The 23,252-nt window shown below is 44.4% G+C and overlaps 1 protein-coding gene across 1 annotated transcript in view; it reads left to right on the forward strand.

Annotated features, from left to right (window-relative positions):
* TFAP2E (transcription factor AP-2 epsilon) overlaps positions 1-23,252 on the forward strand; it is a 37,895-nt gene that overhangs the window by 9,668 nt on the left and 4,975 nt on the right. Inside the window, exons 4-6 of the mRNA XM_083173494.1 lie at positions 18,236-18,464; positions 18,929-19,047; positions 21,443-21,584. Of these exons, the coding sequence (XP_083029620.1) occupies positions 18,236-18,464; positions 18,929-19,047; positions 21,443-21,584 (490 nt within the window). The remainder of the gene's footprint in view (positions 1-18,235; positions 18,465-18,928; positions 19,048-21,442; positions 21,585-23,252) is intronic.

A 23,252-nucleotide genomic window follows, 5' to 3' on the forward strand; every position in this document is an offset into this window, starting at 1 on the left:
TGACTAGGTTTAACTGTGTTCGAAAACAAGAACTCACCATCAGCACACTAGTGAGCAGGACTGTGCACGGCATATAGTATGGTGCCATAATGAGCCAAGATCTATGGGTGGATGCGGCCCAACTGCCGTTGCAACTACGGCAACCCTTTTTGTTATGCCATCAGCATCTGCTAAGGGGATAGGGTCACTAGACAGACAAGCATCAGGTCGACAAGCATTAGGTTGACACCACAAGGTCAACATTCATCAAGGTCGACAGGGTGTTTTTCACAGTTTTTTGATCCAACATGTGCAGATAGGCGGTTTTTCATGCCCTACCATCCACTAGGGCATGGTGGGAGAATAAAATAGTACCCGAAGCATGGTTCACACAGCGATGGGATGCAGTTCTCAGTTTCAGTGTCCATGTCGACGGAATCGAAATTCGGGACCAAAAAAATTCAAAAACTCCATGTCAAACTTTTGACTGTCGACTTTCCCCATGACCTTATGACTGTTGACCTAATGCTTGTCTATCCAATAATCCCGTTCCCTGCTTAGATTATTCATAAGTGAAATAAAGGGTTATTCACAAACAAAACAAATTAAAAATGATTTATATGCTATACTTAGCTAACTTGAGCTAGGTTACTGCAGGTCTGTCAAAAAAAGATGCCCCTTCCACACTGCATACTCATTTGTCTCCTTATTGGAAGACACTTCCAATCCTAGTATTGCTCTGTAAAGTCAACTAGCCAATCAGATGGCTGGTCACACCTGACCTGACTCTCAGTATTATGTACTAGAGTTGACCATCCTAGTAATGTATTTTGCATTAGGAGCAGACATCCTACAATCCAACAATAGAAGTCATCACACTTTTTAGGTTGTACACGTTTGTTAAGTCATAAATTAAAACACGCTACATTACAGAGCTTTAATCCTGATCAGTGGTATCTATGCCCTATCAGCATCAATTCACTATTTCCCCAGGGCTAAGCTAATTGAAGAAATTAGGTCAGTTATCATGTTTATTTATCAAAACATTCAAGTGGAAATGTAATGAACAGCAATTTGTCCAAATTGCTAAATTTATCCTTTTTTTTTAACAGAGCCTTTTAAAACAGCGGTTTGGTTTTTCCCTTTAATTCCCTTAGAAAAAACTGCAAAAATGTGTGAGGATATTTTACAATATATATATTTATTAATTTTAGAACAACTATAAAACAAACATCAAAGTCCATTATCAGTAATATACTTACATGCATTTAAATATATATACATATAATCCTACAAAAGCCTAAGCAGAGAGCACTCACCAGGCTATACTGTTCAAAATGTAAGAGTTTCATAACATATATATTCAATAAATAATTTATAATATGTCGAAAGAAAATGTGATGGGCATGTAGGTCCCAGGCACATGCTGTCATCATGGGTTAAATGGTCTGCTGGGACCAGTCGTACATCTCTACTTTGTACAAGATGTTTACAGTGTAAATCCCGCCAAATCTCAGTGTCTGGCAATGCCCATTTGGTCATAGAAAACTAAAAGTCAGCACCTTCCCAGAAGCCCATTTTTTTATTCATTCTCTCTGGGCTTGACTCACAGAAGTGTGTTAATGCAATTTCAAGTGCAATTTTTAGCCTCGCAATTGCTGATATCCGATAGTGTGGTTGTCACCCAGAAATAAAAGAGACACCCACCAGATCTATCACAAATCTTTTCCAATTGCATATATATTTGTAGACTATACACAAGACCAAGGAACATTGGTCTTAAGGGTAGCCCAATGGCTATGCAGACTATTTTTTATGAACTTCCATAAACAGAATTACGTTAGTGATTGCGAGCTCTTTGGTGTATATATTGGAACAACATAAATTCTATTATGCTCATTTCAGGTTTGGGGATAACATTACCTTTCCTGCATATTGTCGCTTCATAGAGAAGTCTGTTCTCTTCTGGCCCCAAGTGGATCCTCTTAGACGGAGCCCTTCCCCTGATAGATGTAGCGATGGAGATGGTAGAGGAGAGAAGAGGGAGTAATTTCTCACATTACACATACTCTGGGGACCAAGATGTATCAATTAAAGCAGTACACCTGATGTAATGTATCCGCCCTTTCCCGTCCTCAGGCCTGTGTTTTGGGTTTTAAAACACTCTACAATGGTGCTGTCAATTGAATAATAAAGCTTTATAATTGTGTTATTGAAGAGGGCATATTCCTAATAGAACTGCACCTTACTAAATACCAGTAGAGAGCATGTGCATGATGCCAATAACACTATTCCCTTCATGATGATTAATCTTTACAAAATAATGACAATAATAATAATGATGATAATAATAATAATAATAACAACTTTGTTTATATAATGCTATTATCCAGTGCTCAAAGCACTTTACAGATACTATGAACATAATACTGTTGCTTATATTTGCATAAAGTACAGAACCAATGAATCAATGGGAAGCAGTATTGCAGGAAGAAGTACAGTACATGGTTCAATAGATTAATAACAGAGGTGACTTAAGTCCAGAGGTAATATTATTAGTGACAATAGTCAATGTTAAGTGCCAGTGTGTAGCATTACTAGCTGAAGTTGCAGGAGGGTGTAATAGAGTAGTAGGATGCGGGAGGTTCAGTGCTTGAGACTTGTGGCATAATGTCACAACTGCAACTTATTTATGGATTGTAGAACCTGGCACAACGCACTGCACAGGGTTGCATGGAACAGCACATATCAATGTAACCTCATTGCACTACACATTTAAGTTTACATTTACTGATTGCCCAGTATATAGACAGAACATTTAACATAGATAGGAATAATGTCAACATAATATAATCTTTACAAAGATCTTTAAAAACATTCCTATCATTCACTAGTTCAGAATCTCTCAGAAGAACAGCTTAACATGTATAAAACATTAAATAAATGAACCTGGCACTGAAGCTATTCATTTTATGAACAAAGTATAACCCTTTTCTTATTTTACATTTTCTACATATACAATGGAACAGAGACTGCAAATCATGTTTCAGACTGTATTCATTGTCCACTCAGAGCTAGGTATTGTAGTATAGAAGGAGATGAAGTAAAATGCATAACATTTTAGAAACCCTTTATCTTTCTGTTATTAAAACAATTGCCAAACCTCTAAGGAGATCGTTTTCTCTCTCCCTATCTGCATAGCAGAATTCTAGGACTCATTCAGCATTACGTATTAGTCACCTGCCCATTCTTGGTTTTTCTGTTGGTAAGTATTAGGGACTTATTTATAAAGCAGTTTGTACATGATTTTAAAGGGCCAGATGTCCTATGCTTGAAAAGTGATAAAATAGAGAGAGAGATAAACCACCAGCCAATCAGCTGCTTACTGCCATGTCACATGCTGGGATTAAAAAATAACAGATAGGAGCTGATTGGCTGGTGGTTTATCACTCTCCATTTTATCAGTTTTCAAGGCTTTTAACATCTGGTACTTCATGTCTTCCCTGCAGCAGGCTAACTACCATTAAAGACTGCAAGCACCATTAATATCAGTGGGTTCTGCAGTCTGACCCCATGAATACGCTGGGGTTCCCATGTAAATTCAGCGAGGACGTGAGTGCGGGGGGCAGGCAGCCGACGTCCCGCTTCCCATACAAGGAGCCCGCATATCGAAGACACCATAGAGTCGTCTTAGATCTGCAAGCACTTGCAGAATCATTTAATGGTCGCGGCCATCAAATGATTTTGTTCCTGCACGCAAGGCTGTGAATGGATGTTTATGCTAAAAATCCATTCGCATGTGTGCAGGGATATTTGGCGTTTGTGTGGGCGGCAGGCGGCATTTAAATGACACACAAAGCTGCGAATTTCACAGTTTTGCGTGTCAACAAAAATAAGGTCCATGGTGTAAACTGCTTTAAGCCTCTCACCTGCAGCATCCATCCAGCTCCTAAATGTGACACTGTGCACATCTGCAAGACTCCTCCAATCCCCCCATGGAGCATAGTTTGCAGGGACATTGATTAACAAAACTGCTATCCTGCACGTTATAGTTATTTCATAGGAGGAACATTTCGGTAAAAGTTAGAGTGTGTTGTGATATAGACTGTATATTATGAATAAATAGGTCCCTAATTTAATGTTTCTATAAAATGAACCAAAACAATTTGCTTATTTCTTAAAAGTGATAGTGTCATGTTACTCAGTGTACACTATTTTTTCAACAGTTATATATCGATTGCACTTGAGTGACAGCTGATGGTATGGCATGGTAGTTTAGTCCATTTAAGGCAGTGTGAGAATCATGGTTATATTTGCAGAAAATACATTTGTTATCCTGAGTAGAAATCTGCTCAGATGCTGCCTGGCTTCTCCAGCCCCCGGCAGTGCGGCTCTGCGCAGCGTGACAACGTCAGAGGTCACGCTGCGCAGGCTACACAGCTGCCTCATCCTGGGCGTGCTGCCCCCCCGCCTCCATGAGACCGCCCACCCACCCAGGCTGCATTCGCCAGTGCCCAGCTTCATGCCCCAGGATTGGCAACCCTAGTGGTGAAGGACAGGATTTGCTTCGGTTTGTCAAAATATGGTATGATTGGAAGTTACAAGTACTGGTTTTGTCTATTACATTGACCATAAACAATTTGAATTAGTTCTGAGCCACCAATCCAAAGCACCAATGAAAACAGAGATGCAGTAGGTTCAGTGTACCAGAGCCAGTGAGGACTAAGGGGCCCACTGCTGCCCCTGTAATCCACTGTTTCTCCCTGACACACTTTGCCTCCCCCTGCATTTCTGTCAACCTCTGCATCTCCGTCACCCATCGCCATATTGCAAATTGGGAATTTGGTTTGGAGTGGAGGGGGCCCACATTATATTTTTGCACCTGGGTTCACCACCTACAAGTTCCGCCACTGCCTGCATGTGTCCTGAGGCACCGATTGGTGCCACGGCACCCAGTTTAGAAACCAATGTGCGGTAGGTATTTTCCAACATGTCTTCTTTAAGGGATTGGCACTTCAGAGCTTTGCAAACTTATTTTTAAAATAACTTTATAATGATGATTTATCAAAGGTGGTTGGATGAGATCGCATCCAACCACCCAATCACATTAGGGGGGAAACAAAACAAAACTTTTTGTACTTAGTTAACCTCAGCATATGAGTAGTGTTCTGGGTGCTGTTGTGGTATAGATTATTAATAAACTGTTATTCATTCTAATGTACTTGGGTGACAGTGTACAAAAGATTTATGTCACAGGTTCAGCGCTTGATGTATTATTAATGCCTTGCTCGCAGCTACAGCTTATAAATGAGTGCTAACTAAATTGTTGTGTACTTATTGACCATGTGACATGATACATAAACACACCAAGGAGCAGCAGGAAGCCCCTACTGCTATTATTATTCCTGATCAGCACGCTGCTGTGACTGACAATGGCTGAGCAGTGCTGTCGTCATCATAGTAAAAAAGATCACTATAATTATCTTATGTTTCCAGAAGGGCACACAAGGCCCTATTTCATAAAGCTTATTGTATGTAAATAATATAAAGATATTGCATTCAACTTCCAATAACTTACAATAATAGCAATAAGAATTGTGTCTTGGAGCAACTGCACTCTCATTAATGTGCTTTCTTTGGCATTTTTAGCAATGGAAGCAGTCCAGATTTTTAATGGCAGGGGATAAATAGCTGTTAGTCACAGTATAAGCCGCTCTTTCCTTTATGCCAGGGAAGTGTATTTAGTCCTTTTACCTGGTGGTTGGGAGCCGCGGTGAATAGGTCACTGCCCCTATAATTGTCAGGCACAATTAAGTTGCTGGCTTACCCATTATGGTGATGCTCTTGCATCATCCCCGCCCACCTGGCTGCGTGAGATTAGAATGGCATCTTGTTATATCCCAGGATATCAATTCTGTCTGCACCAATGATCTGAAGTGTGGCTACATGTTATTAAAATATACAATTATAATCTGCTTTCATCAACTATTTTATTGTTAGAATATTGACACAATCCTAATATGAAAGGCTTAACATTGGGCCTGATTCAGTCGATTGAAAACATTAAATCTTTCTCAAATAAGCAAAACTATGGGCCCTGCAGGTGGGGCAGATGTAACACGTGCAGAGAGAGTAATGGCGTGTACACACGGTGAGATTCAGGCCAATGGACAATTTTGACTATCTGATATTGACTATCATATTTTTGCTAACTGCACTTAAGATTTTCTTTAGATTTACACTATCTTGCTATATGGCCCTAGGCAATATAGTGACGATAGACTTGCCGGCACAGTCTATTTATCTATGCGATACTGATGCTGCGGGGCCGCACATCGGGATTGCGTCAGAATGGCATGTAGGTGTATTATATAGTCAAAATAGATAGCCAAAATCGCACCGTGTGCCCACAGCTTTAGTTCTGGGAAGGGTGTGTACAAACTGAAATCTAAATTACAGTGTCAAAATAAAGCAGTCAGTATTTTCTCTGCACAGAAACAAAATACCTCACCCAAATCTAACACTCTCTGCACATGTCACATCTGCCCCACCTGCAGTGCACAAGGTCTTGTCCATTTGAGAAAGATTTTTCGTTACTTGTTATATAGCACAGCCACAATCAGGAGTAATCGTGTACCTTAACTTAAGGTACACGATTAACGCGATGGACCCAATTTCCTTTGAAATCAGGTCCATTTTGCCGGCAAAGGGAAAATCGGGTCCATCGCGTCGGTCACGTGTATTAACATGACACGCGATGCGACCGACGAGATGGACCCGATTTTGCCATAGGGTTCAATGTTAAAATATTTTTAACATTGTAATCGCGTTCATCGCGTCGGTCTTGTACCATTATAATGGCACAAGATGCGATGGACGCGATTAAGCACATTTTACATAGCTAACAATGGGAAATGGGCCAATATGGGCCATTTCTCATTGTATATGCCCCCGTCATGCCTATAAATTAATGCCCCCCCCATTGTGAGCGGCACCCCACGATTGACGCCAACCCAAAGCGCGGCGAGCGTATCGAGCCTGCGAGGGGTGGCGGTACGTGTCCTCCGACCTTTTCATACCCCTACTATCCACGTCGGCGTGGAGTTGAGAATATAAAGTGTGGCGAGCGCGAAGCGTGGCGAGCGCAGCGAGCCCCGCGAGGGGACACATATACCTGTGAAGTAATGCGCGTGCGCTCGCCACGCTTCGGGCTCGGTGGCTCACTGCGCTCGCCACACTTTATATTCTCAACTCCACGCCGACGTGGATAGTAGGGGTATGAAAAGGTCGGAGGACGCGTACCGCCGCCCCTCGCAGGCTCGCTACGCTCGCCACGCTTCCGGTTGGCGTCAATCGTGGGTGCCGTTCACAATGGGGCCATTTGGGGTCTGGGGACAATTTTACATTGAATCCAATGTAAAATAGGGTCCCAGGGACCCTATGCACATTTGATTCAATGTTAAAATCGGGTCCATCGCGTCGGTCGCATCGCATGTGATTTGGTCGCATGCGATGCGACGACGCGATTTTTCCGACCCGATCAAAATCGGTGTGGCCGTTCTAGGAAACAAGTACCGATTTTTCATTTTTTCTGAATCAGGGTTAATGTCAGAGATAAGATATTATACAAAGTCTTAAGTGCTATTGTGAGACTGTTCTCTGCATGTCTGCATTGCTGAGCTGTAGTCATAGATGTATTAGCATAGCTGTGGTATAGTTTATAAGTATGTTACTTTCCTTGCTTATGTCAACTTATATTCTCTTTGTTAGCTTCATTGGCTCTATACACTGTACTATGCAATATAAAATCCTGCTTTAGGCTGGTTACAGTGCACATGAACTTCCCCACATAGGGATTAGGCTCTGCAGTATAGCCCAGTTCTTGTCCCTGGTGTTTAGCTCTGGGCCACCCTTGGCCTACTTGTGTAGTGACTAGTGTTGCTGAGGATAGACCTTTAGATAGATGCTAAACATTATATGCCCCCCACAGTGCCAAACATCATATGCCCCCCACAGTGCCAAACATTATATGCCCCCCACAGTGCCAAACATTATATGCCCCCCACAGTGCCAAACATTATATGCCCCCCAAAGTGCCAAACATTATATGCCCCCCACAGTGCCAAACATCATATGCCCCCCACAGTGCCAAACATTATATGCCCCCACAGTGCCAAACATTATATGCCCCCCACAGTGCCAAACATTATATGCCCCCACAGTGCCAAACATTATATGCCCCCCACAGTGCCAAACATTATATGCCCCCCACAGTGCCAAACATTATATGCCCCCCACAGTGCCAAACATTATATGCCCCCCACAGTGCCAAACATTATATGCCCCCCACAGTGCCAAACATTATATGCCCCCACAGTGCTAAACATTATATGCCCCCCACAGTGCCAAACATCATATGCCCCCCACAGTGCCAAACATTATATGCCCCCCACAGTGCCAAACATTATATGCCCCCCACAGTGCCAAACATTATATGCCCCCCAAAGTGCCAAACATTATATGCCCCCCACAGTGCCAAACATTATATGCCCCCCACAGTGCCAAACATTATATGCCCCCACAGTGCCAAACATTATATGCCCCCACAGTGCCAAACATTATATGCCCCCCACAGTGCCAAACATCATATGCCCCCCACAGTGCCAAACATTATATGCCCCCCACAGTGCCAAACATCATATGCCCCCACAGTTAGGAAGCTGGGCCCTCCAGCACAGGTGTTGCCCACAGTGCAACACCTATGCTGGAGGGCCCAGCTTCCTAACTAAAAGCCCCACCTAGAGGGCCAGGAGGGCCCAACAAACAAATGAGCCACGGGCCAAGAAGGCCCGACTAATGCGCCCACAGGCCGGAAGGGCCTGAATGTGCCCACGGGCCTAGTGCCTGACACCCGGTGGTCTAGGGTGAATGGGGGGTAGGAGACCAAAGGCCCCTACCTGGTGTTGGGAGAGGCTGCTGGGGGGAGCTTCGTTAGCTCTTTTGCTTCCCACCCCCGCTGGCCTCTCCGGGAGCCATCTTCTTTGTTCTTCCAGAAAGCGCCGGAGATCTTCTGTCTTGATCCCGGCGTCTTCTGGCCTCTTCAGCGGCGCCGGAACTGTTCTCCCCGCCGCCGTCTTCTGCGCCGTCCTCCGGCGGCTTCTCGCCTCTTCAGGAGCGCTCCTGCGCTCCGCCGGCATGGAGACATCTCGCCCTCCCGCTGGCGTCTGATGTCAGACGCTGGGGTGGAAACGGCGCGGCGAGCGCTGATTGCCTCGCCGCGGCCGTTTCCTATTGGCTGCCGATGCAGCGTTTTGAATTGGCAGCCGAATTGGCGCCAAATTCAAAACCCCGATGGGAGCCACAAATTTCAGCGTGGCGAGCCGCATGCGGCTCGCGAGCCGCGGGTTGGCCACCGCTGGTTTATAGGGTACTTGTTTCCTAGCACGGCACCCATCGGGATTGATCGCATGCCTTAAGTTAAGGTACCTAAGGCATGCGATCGACACGATCGACCCGATTTTATGTCAATTACCAGCTTAATTTGCCGGTAAAGACAAAATCGCGTTGATCGCATCCATCGCAACCCATTATAAAGGGCCGCGATGTGACCGACGCGATTAACACGATTTTCCCATAGAGAACAATGTTAAATGATTTTTAAAGTTAAAATCGGGTTGATCGCGTCGGTCGCGGCCCATTATAATGCGATCGACGCGATCAACCCGATTTTAAATAGTGAAGCCCGATTTTACATAGGGAACAATGGGAAAGGGGCCAATATGGCCAATTTCTCATTATATATGGTTATAAAGAATGGTTAATGCCCCCCATTGTTAACGCCACCCCACTATTGATGCCAACCCGAAGCGTGGCAAGCGCCGGCGGTACGCGTCCTCCGACCTTTTCATACCCCCACTATCCACGTCGGCGTGGAGTTGATTTTATATAGTGTGGCGAGCGCAGCAAGCCTGAAGCCTGGTGAGCGCTGCGAGCCCCGCGAGGGGACGCGTATACCTGTGAAGTTATGTGCTTGCGCTCGCCACGCTTCGGGCTCGGTGGCTCGTTGTGCTCGCAACACTATATAAAATCAACTCCACGCCGACGTGGATAGTGGGGGTATAAAAAGGTCGGAGGACGTGTACCGCCAACCCGAAGCGTGGCGGTACACGTCCTCCGATAGTGGGGTGTCGTTAACAATGGAGGACATTTCACCCATCAGGGGGGGGTTTCCTACCTAAATGGGGGGTTTTGGGGCTTTTTACATTGAAATCATTGTAAAATTGGGGTCTCAGGGAACATTTTACATTGATTCCAATGTAAAAATCGGGTCGATCGCATCGCATGCGATTTGGTTGGCATGCGATGCGATCGATGCGATTTTTGCGGCCCCGATTAATACAATTAAAATCGGTGGCACCGTGCTAGGAAACCGTTTATAGTTCCCATAAGTCACTAACTTCTTACAGGGTTATGTAATGGGAGGAAAGAATGAGCTGATAGTCTTCATGGCAGTACAGATGGTGTAATTCCCACCATGGCTCTAACTGTGTGGAGTTTGTATATTCTCCCCGTACTTGCGTGGGTTTCCTCCGGGTACTCCGGTTTCCTCCCACAATCCAAAAATATACTGGTAGGCTAATTGGCTCCAAACAAAATTAACCCTAGAATGTCTGTGTGTGTGTGTGTATATGTGGTAGGGAATATAAATTGTAAGCTCCATTGGTGTAGGGACTGATGTGAATGTTTAAATATTCTCTGTAAAGCGCTGCGGATTATGTATATATGCTATATAAGAAACTGGTAATAAATAAATTGCTGGTGTCCCACTGTTAAAAATGTGCAAGAAATGCATGTAAGTAATACCAGTCACATGTTAAGGGTTCATGTTCAAAAGATTATATAGGTGCAAATTTGTTAGAAAACAGTAGAATAAATATATTTGTGTGTGATGTTTTAAGCAGAGAAGGGAAAGAGGGGACATGAAAGAAACTTTCAAATATATCAAGGGTTTTTACAAGGTACAGGTGGGAGACATTCTTCACAGGAAGAGGAGCAGCAGAACCAGAGGACATGCACTGAAACTAGAGGGAAGAAGATTCAGGGGAAATTTGAGGAAGAATTACTTCACAGAAAGAGTAGTAGATAAGTGGAATAGCCTCCCATCAGAGGTGGTAGAGGCAAATACAGTAGTACAATTTAAACATGCTTGGGATAGGCATATTGATATCCTTACAAAGAAATAAGGGTACTTGTTTCCTAGCACGGCGCTCATCGCATCGCATACCATAAGGCATACTATGGTATGCGATGCGATGCGATACAATGTTAGCCGATGTTATACAATTTTAAATTGTATACCATTGAATTGTATGCCATTGTACAATTTTAAATTGTATACCATCGAATTATATGCCATATACAATGGTACACGATTTAAATTGTATAAGCACCCTAATGGGTGTTTCCAATGTTAAATGTGCCCCCTATAAGATAAATAATTGTATAAGCACCGTAATAGGTGCTTACAATGTTAAAAGCACCCCCACGCCACCCATACTATGAACTCCAACCCGAAGTGTGGCGAGCGCAGCGAGCCCGCGAGGGGCGGCGGTATGCGTCCTCCGACCTTTTCATACCCCCACTATCCACGTTGGCGTGGAGTTGATTTCATATAGTGTGGCGAGCCCGAAGCGTGGCGACCTGCGAGGGGCGACGGTATGCGTCCTCCGACCTTTTCATACCCCCACGATCCACGTCGGCGTGGAGTTGATTTTATATAGTATGGCGAGCCCGAAGCGTGGCTAGCACAGCGAGCCCCGCACGGGGACGCGCTCACCACGCTTCGGGCTCAGTGGCTCGCTGCGCTCGCCACACTATATAAATTCAACTCCACGCCGACGTGGATAGTGGGGGTTCGGGTTGCCGTTGATAGTGGCAGTGGCGTGGAGGTGCATTTAACATTGTAAGCACCTATTTAAAATTATCATTGTATGCCATATACAATGGTATACAATTTTAAATTGAATACAATGCCATACGACTGAATATTGTGGGCGCCGTAATAGGAAACAAGTACCGGAATAAGTATCAAATATGGTTTGAGGTAACATGTTTAAAAAAGGGGAAGATTAGATGGGCCAAGTGGTTCTTATCTGCTGTAAAATTCTGTGTTTATATGATGTTTTCTGGCACCCACATGAAAGAGAGCAGTATTGGGTAATGTGTGGTTTAGGGGCATAACTCTGGGAGGCTATGGAGTCATCTGCCGCCGGGCTCCTGCTCCCAAGGGGGCACCTCTCCTGACAATTTAAATCAGTCAATTGAAAGCCATCAATATCACTTCTGAAATATATGTGTTCTCTTTCTCTATGTGTGTGTGTGTGTGTGTGTGTGTGTGTAAAACATATATATTTCAGAACAGACACATATTATATAAGGTTGTGTGTATGTGTGTGTGTGTGTGAGGGAGGGCACCAATATATAGCTTGCTTCCGGCCTACTGTGACCAACTTACGCCACTGGTGTGGTTTGAGGAAATGTTTAGCTTACATGAAAAGTAAGGTATGTGTGCTCAGTCAGGTATAGTTTCCATGGGAGCTGGAAATTATGTGAGGAGTCTTTGGTGGCAAGAGGGAAGGGGAGTTGGGTTTGAAGCTATTGTTGCTGGTAAATATAAGATGTGCTTCAGTGATCTGTCACAATGTCATTCAGTGGGGACCAGTATTTGGACTCTGTGGAATTCTCCTTTAATTACACACCTTTCTGGAAACTACTCAAAATCTCAATGTGGAAATTGATATTACCTCAGTGTGCCTGGCTAAGGGTGCCAACCATTGCTGCATGGAAGTTACATGTTACTGTATGTAGAATGTATCGGATTGAACAATTTGAAATTAAGATGTTTTCACTAATTTATCTCGGGCACTGGGATCTGCAAGTCAGTACCTATAGCTTCTAGGAGTTTTTTGCATGACTTCTAAATGATAAATGTATACGATTTATATCATAGAACAGATAAGAATTTTATATATCATAGGTACAATAGACCAGTACTTCTTCCCCCTCTACAAATATAGCTACAGACCGCAACCAACTCATTTCCATCATATGCTAATATACAGACATCCAGATAGACACCAGTACAAACCCTGTTTGTTTTCTCCCAACACACAGAACACTAATATATATTAAACAGAACACAATATATATTATATACAGTCAGTGTTGGACTGGGACATGAGGGCACAAACAGGGGGGAACACAGTGGTAGGGGTCCATGCTTAAGATATATGTACACACACACACACACACACACACACACACACACACACACACACACACACATATATATTATATATATATATATATATATATATATATATATATGTGTGTGTGTGTATATATATATATATATATATGTGTGTGTGTGTGTGTGTGCCCTTGAAATAAACATTCAGCTTGTTTGCCAGTAATTTAGAAGCAATTATTGGTAAGCTACATGCTCCAAAATACAGACCAAATAACTTAGATCAGTCTCTACAGTCTCTAGTCACACTTTGTTACTATCCCGCCCCTGTTGGTGCAATCCGACTTTACAAAGCAGGAGGTGACAGACACAACTATTCTCACTAGCGGTGTTGTAAAGTGAGCACGTTTTATGCAATGCATGTCTGGAAACTTTTTCAATACTAAGATGTTAAATAAACAATATTTGGTACTCTTTACCTAGAAGGGCGCCCATCGCGCCCATCGCGACCATCGAATGCACTAAAAATCGGGTGCGACGCGATGCCCGCGATGGCCGCGATTTCCCATAGGGACCAATGTTAAAAATCAGATTGGACCCGATTTTAGTGTTCAATGCCTCAATGCCCGCGATTTTTACATAGAAAACAATGTTAAATGGGCCACAGAGCCCTAATAGTCACCGTGAACTCTGAAATGGCCCCCACAATTGTTAACGCCACCCCACGATCAACGTGAACCCGAAGCGTGGCGAGCGCAGCGAGCCCGCGAGGGGCGGCGGTACGCGTCCTCCGACCTTTTCATGCCCTACTATCCACGTCGGCGTGGAGTTGAGAATAGAATAGTGTGGCGAGCGCAGCGAGCCACCGAGCCCGAAGCGTGGCGAGCGCAGCGAGCCCCGCGAGGGGACGCGGATACCTTCACAGTTATACGCGTCCCCTCGCGGGCTTCACAGGTGTCCGTGGCGAAAAGCGGACACCTGTGAAGCCCGCGAGGGGACGCGTTTACCTGTGAAGGTATCCGCGTCCCCTCGCGGGGCTCGCCACGCTTCGGGCTCGGTGGCTCGCTGCGCTCGCCACACTATTCTATTCTCAACTCCACGCCGACGTGGATAGTAGGGCATGAAAAGGTCGGAGGACGCGTACCGCCGCCCCTCGCGGGCTCGCTGCGCTCGCCACGCTTCGGGTTCACGTTGATCGTGGGGTGGCGTTAACATTTGTGGGGGCCATTTCAGAGTTCACGGTGACTATTAGGGCTCTGTGGCCCATTTAACATTGATTCCTATGGCCAAATCGCGGGCATTGAGGCATTTAACATTAAAATCGCGGTCAATCACCGTTTTTAACATTGATCCCTATGGGAAAATCGCGGTCATCGCGGGCACCCGATTTTAATGTACCCGCGATGGCCGCGATTTTTTACCCCCGACGCCCGCGATTCCAATCGCGGGCGCCCTTCTAGGTAAAGAGTACCCAATATTTTAACCATAAGTGCCTACTTGACCCTCTCCTTCAAGGAGAAAATGCTCTGTTCCAGGACTTCCCTGGTAATGTAGGATTGCCATAACCTGTGGGGAGCTAGGTAATTGATAAGAAAGGTGTTTCACCACAGGTGATGGTAATCCTACATTACCAGGGAAGGCCAGGAACAGAGCATTTTCTCCCACATGGAGACGGTCAGGTAGGCAACCATGATTTTAACATAGGATAGGATTATATAAAATACTGAAGCATTTAGCAGATTGTGTATAACTAATTTTAAATGATAATGTGCTATATATATATATATATATGTGTGTGTGTGTGTGTGTGCCCTTGAAATAAACATTCAGCTTGTTTGCCAGTAATTTAGAAGCAATTATTGGTAAGCTACATGCTCCAAAATACAGACCAAATAACTTAGATCAGTCTCTACAGTCTCTAGTCACACTTTGTTACTATCCCGCCCCTGTTGGTGCAATCCGACTTTACAAAGCAGGAGGTGACAGACACAACTATTCTCACTAGCGGTGTTGTAAAGTAAGCACGTTTTATGCAATGCATGTCTGGAAACTTTTTCAATACTAAGATGTTAAATAAACAATATTTGGTACTCTTTACCTAGAAGGGCGCCCATCGCGCCCATCGCGCCCATCGAATGCACTAAAAATCGGGTGCGACGCGATGCCCGCGATGGCCGCGATTTCCCATAGGGACCAATGTTAAAAATCAGATTGGACCCGATTTTAGTGTTCAATGCCTCAATGCCCGCGATTTTTACATAGGAAACAATGTTAAATGGGCCACAGAGCCCTAATAGTCACCGTGAACTCTGAAATGGCCCCCACAATTGTTAACACCACCCCACGATCAACGTGAACCCGAAGCGTGGCGAGCGCAGCGAGCCCGCGAGGGGCGGCGGTACGCGTCCTCCGACCTTTTCATGCCCTACTATCCACGTCGGCGTGGAGTTGAGAATAGAATAGTGTGGCGAGCGCAGCGAGCCACCGAGCCCGAAGCGTGGCGAGGGGACGCGGATACCTTCACAGTTATACGCGTCCCCTCGCGGGCTTCACAGGTGTCCGTGGCGAAAAGCGGACACCTGTGAAGCCCGCGAGGGGACGCGTTTACCTGTGAAGGTATCCGCGTCCCCTCGCGGGGCTCGCTGCGCTCGCCACGCTTCGGGCTCGGTGGCTCGCTGCGCTCGCCACACTATTCTATTCTCAACTCCACGCCGACGTGGATAGTAGGGCATGAAAAGGTCGGAGGACGTGTACCGCCGCCCCTCGCGGGCTCGCTGCGCTCGCCACGCTTCGGGTTCACGTTGATCGTGGGGTGGCGTTAACATTTGTGGGGGCCATTTCAGAGTTCACGGTGACTATTAGGGCTCTGTGGCCCATTTAACATTGATTCCTATGGCCAAATCGCGGGCATTGAGGCATTTAACATTAAAATCGCGGTCAATCACCGTTTTTAACATTGATCCCTATGGGAAAATCGCGGTCATCGCGGGCACCCGATTTTAATGTACCCGCGATTTACCCGCGATGGCCGCGATTTTTTACCCCCGACGCCCGCGATTCCAATCGCGGGCGCCCTTCTAGGTAAAGAGTACCCAATATTTTAACCATAAGTGCCTACTTGACCCTCTCCTTCAAGGAGAAAATGCTCTGTTCCAGGACTTCCCTGGTAATGTAGGATTGCCATAACCTGTGGGGAGCTAGGTAATTGATAAGAAAGGTGTTTCACCACAGGTGATGGTAATCCTACATTACCAGGGAAGGCCAGGAACAGAGCATTTTCTCCCACATGGAGACGGTCAGGTAGGCAACCATGATTTTAACATAGGATAGGATTATATAAAATACTGAAGCATTTAGCAGATTGTGTATAACTAATTTTAAATGATAATGTGCAAGATACAATCACTTCTAGCCTCCCTGCATGTGAAACAGCTCTTTCAGTCAGGCTATGTCGTTGGGTGACTCTGTAGTGCTGAGCATACTTTCGTCTGACTTTTTCGATTAAAATGCATTTTCTTCAGATAACAGTGCAAATAGAATGCACAAGCAGCGTTTGCTGATTAAAATACATTTTCTTCTGTCTATATACTGTCTGCGATTGCGGCTGTATCTTAAAATGCTTTGCTATAGTGTTTTGCTAGAAAACACTGTAACGTAGCATTTCATATGTATTTAATAGCAATGCACATGAGTCACATTTATGAGGCATGTTTTTTATGTAACAGAAAACCCATTTCTTAGGATCACAAACATGTATGATGGTCTTAGTTATTATGGGCTGCAAATAGTTTGGCTTCACCTACTTTCTGTCCATCTATCTAATTATATATGCAGCAATTTCCCCATGCTTTGTTTTCTTCTAAATTATATGTATAGCTTACTCCTGCAAAGTGTAAATGAACTACACTTATTACATAACTTAATTCCTATTAGTTCCCAGACGTGCTAAATCCCGTTATACTAATAACTGCAGGTGTGCAGTATGCATGGGCATATGGGCAGTGAAGAAATGGAGTATATACCAGTGAGGTGCGGTGAGGTCAATGGCTGGGGAGGCACTGGCTAGTATCAGAGGCAGATTTACATAGACACATACAGTATATGATGTGGGGAGTTTTGAATATAAAAATGATTGGATTAATAAATTATGATATTAATACTAAGGTGATATTAAAATTTAAATTAAATTAATATCAGCTTTGTATTATTATTAGTATTTTAATAGTCAAAACTCTGGAGTATGACAGGAGTGTCTAGATTTTCTGATAACATATTGTGCACATTTTTAGGGCTATTTCACACGCTCCGGACGGACGGCGAAATCCCGGGAAGGAAGCCGTGCCGCACACTGTAGTTTACAATGGAGGGGATGGCCACAGCCCGGCAGCCGTCCCTTCCAGTGGTGGGATCCGGCTGCAACCGGGCGGCCGGCCCATATTAACTACAGTGTGCGGCACGGCTTTTCGCGTGCGGGATTTCGCCATCCAGCAGGAGCAGAGTAAAGCCCAATGCCCACTTGCCGATGCCCGCCGACGCCGATATTGGCGGGGACAGAGACCCTGTGGGGTGCCAGCATCAGCAAGTGCATCCGCACTTGCTGATGCTGGCTGGGAAGGGAGCGACCGCTGCAACATGGCCAACACTAAGGAGGACCTCTCTTGCCAAAACATGCAGGACGAGGGAGGGGGTCGTTAGCAATGTGCAGGAGCACCCACGACTCATTGAAATTACATTAGCCGCTGACCGGTGGGTGGGACTTGCTGCGCCAAAAGGGGCACTAGCAGCATTATCACAGCAATGATGCGCATGGCTACATCTGTACACCAATGTTGATGTCCATAATGTCTCCAGTATCTTAATTATGATGGTCACTGGCACTAGCAAGACTATTGTAATTGTCTATTTAAATAATGAGTAATAATAAATCAGTTTGTTGCCTATGGTTTAAAACATAGTTTAAAACAGTCGTTACTACTTTGCCAATTCATGATCTTGTCTTTCGCTCCACAGTTCCCATTCCATCCAAGAACAATGGCAGCATGATGTCTTCTCTGTCTATGAATAAAGAAAGCCTCATTGGAGGAGTAACAAATCCAAATGAGGTTTTCTGTTCTGTCCCTGGACGCCTGTCTCTACTTAGCTCCACCTCCAAGTACAAGGTGACAGTGGGAGAAGTCCAGAGACGCCTGTCACCCCCTGAGTGTCTTAACGCATCTCTGCTTGGCGGGGTCTTGCGAAGGTTAGTAATTCTCATTTTGTAACATTAGCCACAGTAAACAATATGTTTGTGTCACATTTGTCCCATGATAACAAACCTATGTATATGAAAACTAGGGCCTGCAATGTATTGCTAGTACAACCTCTTAACATTGATAACAGTAAGAGAATATCTTAATTCATAATACTCCAAAGATCCTCTGAAAACTTAAATTTGTACATGTAACATAAAAAGAAGATGAAGAAAAACAATAGACAAACACTGCCAAACAGACCAAAGCATAGAGTAGCTTATAAGCTTGTTTTAACCATCCGGACTATTGGATCCAAGCTCCTGAGCATGGTGCATATGGGTAAAATCAGCATTTTTTGAGGAAGTTGACCAAATACTTGCCATTGATGCATTGTGCTGCAAATTCTGCAATTTTTCTATTTGTTTGAATTCTGACTTAAACAATATTTTGATTTCACAACTGTTCCAATTAGGGCAAAATCAAAGAATGGTGGTCGTTGCCTTCGTGAGAGGTTGGAAAAAATTGGCTTGAACCTGCCTGCAGGGAGACGTAAAGCTGCCAATGTGACTCTACTGACATCTCTTGTGGAGGGTAAGAAATAAGCTGATGATGTCAGAGGATAAGAGGGTGAACTGGCCATATATAAAATGCGTAAAGGGAAACTAAATGATCAGAGATGTGTAGTTGTGCACATCACTCATAGCTCTGGTACAGCACCAAGTTGAGGTGTGAATACAAATCTGAGATATTGGTTGCCACAAGGTGCAGGATAAATAGTCACTTTGCCATCACTGCTAATTGAATTCCTACTGTAGTGTCAGTATTTAGCACATTATGTATTATAGGCATGCGCAGGCAGTGAGTCCGGTGTGCTGATATGGAAAGCCCCCCCTGCCTTGTTATGGACTACCTTCTCCAACCTGTGCTCTGGGACATAGCTGGAGTAGTCCATACTGTGGCTGAGGGTGTCCATAGTGGCTCACCTGACTTGCTGATGTATGTCAGGAGGGATTAATGTGGACCAATCACCTACATGCAGTAACTGTTTCCACTTTCTAACCAGTATACAGTAAAGCTGGGTACACACAAAGATTTATCTGTCCAATTTGTCTTGTGGGAACAGAATCTGGTAAGGTATGGGAACATATGACAAGCATATGAGAGTTGAACATTTGCTCCCAAACACTGGAAAAGAGGTTAAAGATGTTTGATCTAACAAATTTATGTAAACAATTGTTTTTATCCATTTTCCAGTTTGTGCTTGTGAATGATTGATGTAATTTGCTCACATATATTGCCAGAATTTTGTTCCCACCAGACAAATTGGACAGTAAATCTGTAGTGTATCCAGTTTAAGAAGCTGATTTGCGGGGTAACTTTTCCTCTTTATCAAAGACTTAATACACCTCCCCTTCAGTTGGCATTATATAGTAGTGACCAACGTCAGCTCCAAAGAAGACTGAAAAACCTGATATAATGTATCAAATGCAGCTTTGTTTTTCATTACATTTGGTTTAAACATTGCAACTAGCTCCCAATTCCCTTCCAGTACATTTCAGTTGCATGTCACAATACATAGGCCAGGGGTTCCCAAACTTTTTTGAATCACGGCACCCTAGCCTATCAGAATTTTTTCGCGGCACCCCTAGGCCCAAAAACAATGAATTAGATTGGGTTTATATGCGATTCTTAGGGTCAGTTATGTGCTAATGGGCAGGATTTAATTCTGTTTGTATACATTTTATGATTGGCAGCCTCCAGCACTGGTTTTGCCCATAGATAATTAACCATAAACAAATTGAATTGGTCCTGGACCACCAACCTGGGGCACCCCTGCAAGTGTCCCGAGGCACCCCAGGGAGCCACGGCACACAGTTTGGGAACCACTGACATAGGCATTAGTATATTATTGGTCTAGTGTTAATATTTCTTTGTTGAACCTGGGCAGAATATAAAAGTCGCTCATGTTATGACACAAGTTTCCTAAACAACAGCAGCCGTCAGTAGACAGAATGTGTCCTCCTCTTCATTTTATGCAAATGAGTCTGCCTTGGGCTAATATGCAAAACTGGTTTTAATCATGTGTTGTTGGTTTGTGAGGAATAACAAAGCAAAGCTAAATAACACACACATATAACATTTTATATAATTTATTAACAAAAAAACCCTCTTATAACCAGTAAACCCTTTTTTTCCTAGCACTAAACAACTCTTTCTAATTAGTAACAGTGAAGCGTGATAGGTCAACAGAACAAGACAGCACGCCACATTCGTCCTGACATTGACATTTAGTTTATTGGTGCTATTTTGTAGCTGGAAGTGAGCATGGTAAAGTCAGAGGGCCTAATTCACCATGGATCACATAAGGGATCCTCTGCGCAGTTTTCAGATTGTTGGGGATCTCTGCACAGAAATGTGATTGTCAGGCAGAAGGCATTCACCAGAAGGGACAGGGGCACTCGGTGTTCAGGAAAACGGGAGTGCGTCAACCCCATTTCCCGGACATGCTTTAGCCTTACAATGCCCCGTGACTGCAAGTCTGAGTAAGGTCAGACTTACTTAAGCTGCAGTCACCTACATTTTCTAGAAATGCGATCACATCACAGTTTGAAGCAATCACAAATGTAAGCATTGCTAAGGATCGCATACGCTAAGCAGATTATCATATACGATGCATATGCGATCCATGCTGACTTAGGTCAAGAGTTCATATGGCAGTGACCAATAATAACTCTTCCTAGGCTGGGCCACTGCTGAACTATAGGCATCACATGTTGTATCAAATAATAATGGCAGTAACTAAGAGAAATGTACACAGCGATTTGGAATATGGGTGGTGGGATGGATACTGGGGCTTGCAGATCACAGACATGCATTTCCCCATATACTGATTACTCTCCAAGGCCTGCTTCATTATTACTATAATAAATATATTTGCAGGTGTAATCATTAACATGGGTGCTGATTGTGCTCTCCTTTCTTTAAGGTGAGGCTGTCCATCTCGCCCGAGACTTTGGCTATGTTTGTGAGACTGAATTCCCAGCAAAAGCAGCGGCAGAATACTTGTGTCGGCAGCACTCTGACCCCACTGAGCTCCATACGAGAAAGAACATGCTGCTTGCTACCAAGTAAGTAAATGATTGTCTTCAAACTCATCCATGGAATTTTATTCTTTACAGACAGACACATGCAGGCACATGTACGCACGCACGCACGCACACACACGCACATGGGCAATATTGTAAGATCACTAAGTTTTAGAATTATTAAGTAAACTTTACGTTCCCATCCTGTTTCTTTCTATAATGGATTAATTTAGTCTGGAAGTTATAAATGTTTATTTTTTTTACAATAGTAGAAAATCCATAGAACAATTTATCGGTCCTATCGATATTTTACAACCAATAGTTCAAAATCCTTAATCGACAGTGAGGATTCAGTAGTTTCTCTATTGATTCCCCCCTCAACGATATCACTGTTCTTCAGTAGCAGGAGGCAGGAAGAAGATTCTCATGCAGGCATCATCTGTGTCAGTGTCTGTGAGTAGGGCCATAACTAGAGGTATGGTCAGTGTCAGGGCAGCACCATCACCTCCCCATGATCCTTGCTGGCTAGCAGGCTGTCAGAGTGTCCTTCAGATGTTAGACAGGCACCGTGCAGCCTGTATGGCCGATCTAAATGGGTCTAGTAAGCGCTGCTGGCCTTACTCCTTCTGCATGGCTTAATGACATCATGGGCGCAACACCAAATGCCCAGGAGGTGGGCTGACACCGAGCATATTTAAACCTGTTATAGCGGTGTATGCAAGTGGCAGGGAGGCCTGCTATAGAGATGGACACAATGCTGATGTGTGCACAGTTGAGAATTTTATTGTACTGCAAATGGATCACAGCCTCAATGCCCACATGTAGCAATTGCATAGAGACCGCAGACACCGAGAGGATTTATTCGCAAGAGGGGTGACAGTTATTGGGTATATGTGGGAGGTAAGAGTGCAGCGACTATTTCGGGGGCATGTCTAAGCCTCCTTCTGCAAAGGGTATGGGTAAAATCTGGACCCGAACAAGACCCCTGGAATGGGTAGGGGATGGCCTGTCCAGGGGTGTCCTGTCTGGGGGAAGGCTGCCTGTGACACCTGTCCTAAGGAGAGCAGGAGGGGGAGAATAAAGACTCCCTGTATGGTACCAACATGTAGCAAAAACCAGAATGGTCCGGATCACACGGGGAGGCTGTAATCTTCCCTTCCCCATGTCTCTGGTGAAAGCTATCACAGGCACCCCCCCAGACAAGACACCCCTTGGATGGGACACCCCCCTACAAGCTCCGGAATGCAGAGTTTTATGTCCGGTCGGACATTCCGTAGTCTTGTCCGGGTCTGGTTTTTTAGTCCCTTCTGCAAATTCATACACGTGTTGCTCAGATAATCGATCGTATGTCTGACGAGGTGTCTTTGTATGCAAATAGTGGCTGCAATATTACCATGTTTTTGCAAATCTGCTGCATTCGTGATTACAGTAAAAATAGCATTTGCGCCAACCTCTGAATCAGGCCCAGTGTATGTTATAGACCAGACAGATTTGTAGATGTAGGAAGGTTCGTTGTGGGAGAGAATTGATATCAACACAGTTATGTGTGCAAACGCAGGAGCAGGGACAGAGCTCTTCCTGATTTAATAACCAAAATTTTAAACCTAAAAACTATCAATATTTTCCTGTATACGAACCCTAATTACAACAATTTAATGTAGTTGCTGTTATCACTCCTGCTCAGATGTGCTATAACTTCCCAGTTTAAAG

Source organism: Crinia signifera, chromosome 2 (assembly GCF_055691185.1).
Source record: "Crinia signifera chromosome 2, ASM5569118v1, whole genome shotgun sequence".
NCBI classification, from domain to species: domain Eukaryota; kingdom Metazoa; phylum Chordata; class Amphibia; order Anura; family Myobatrachidae; genus Crinia; species Crinia signifera.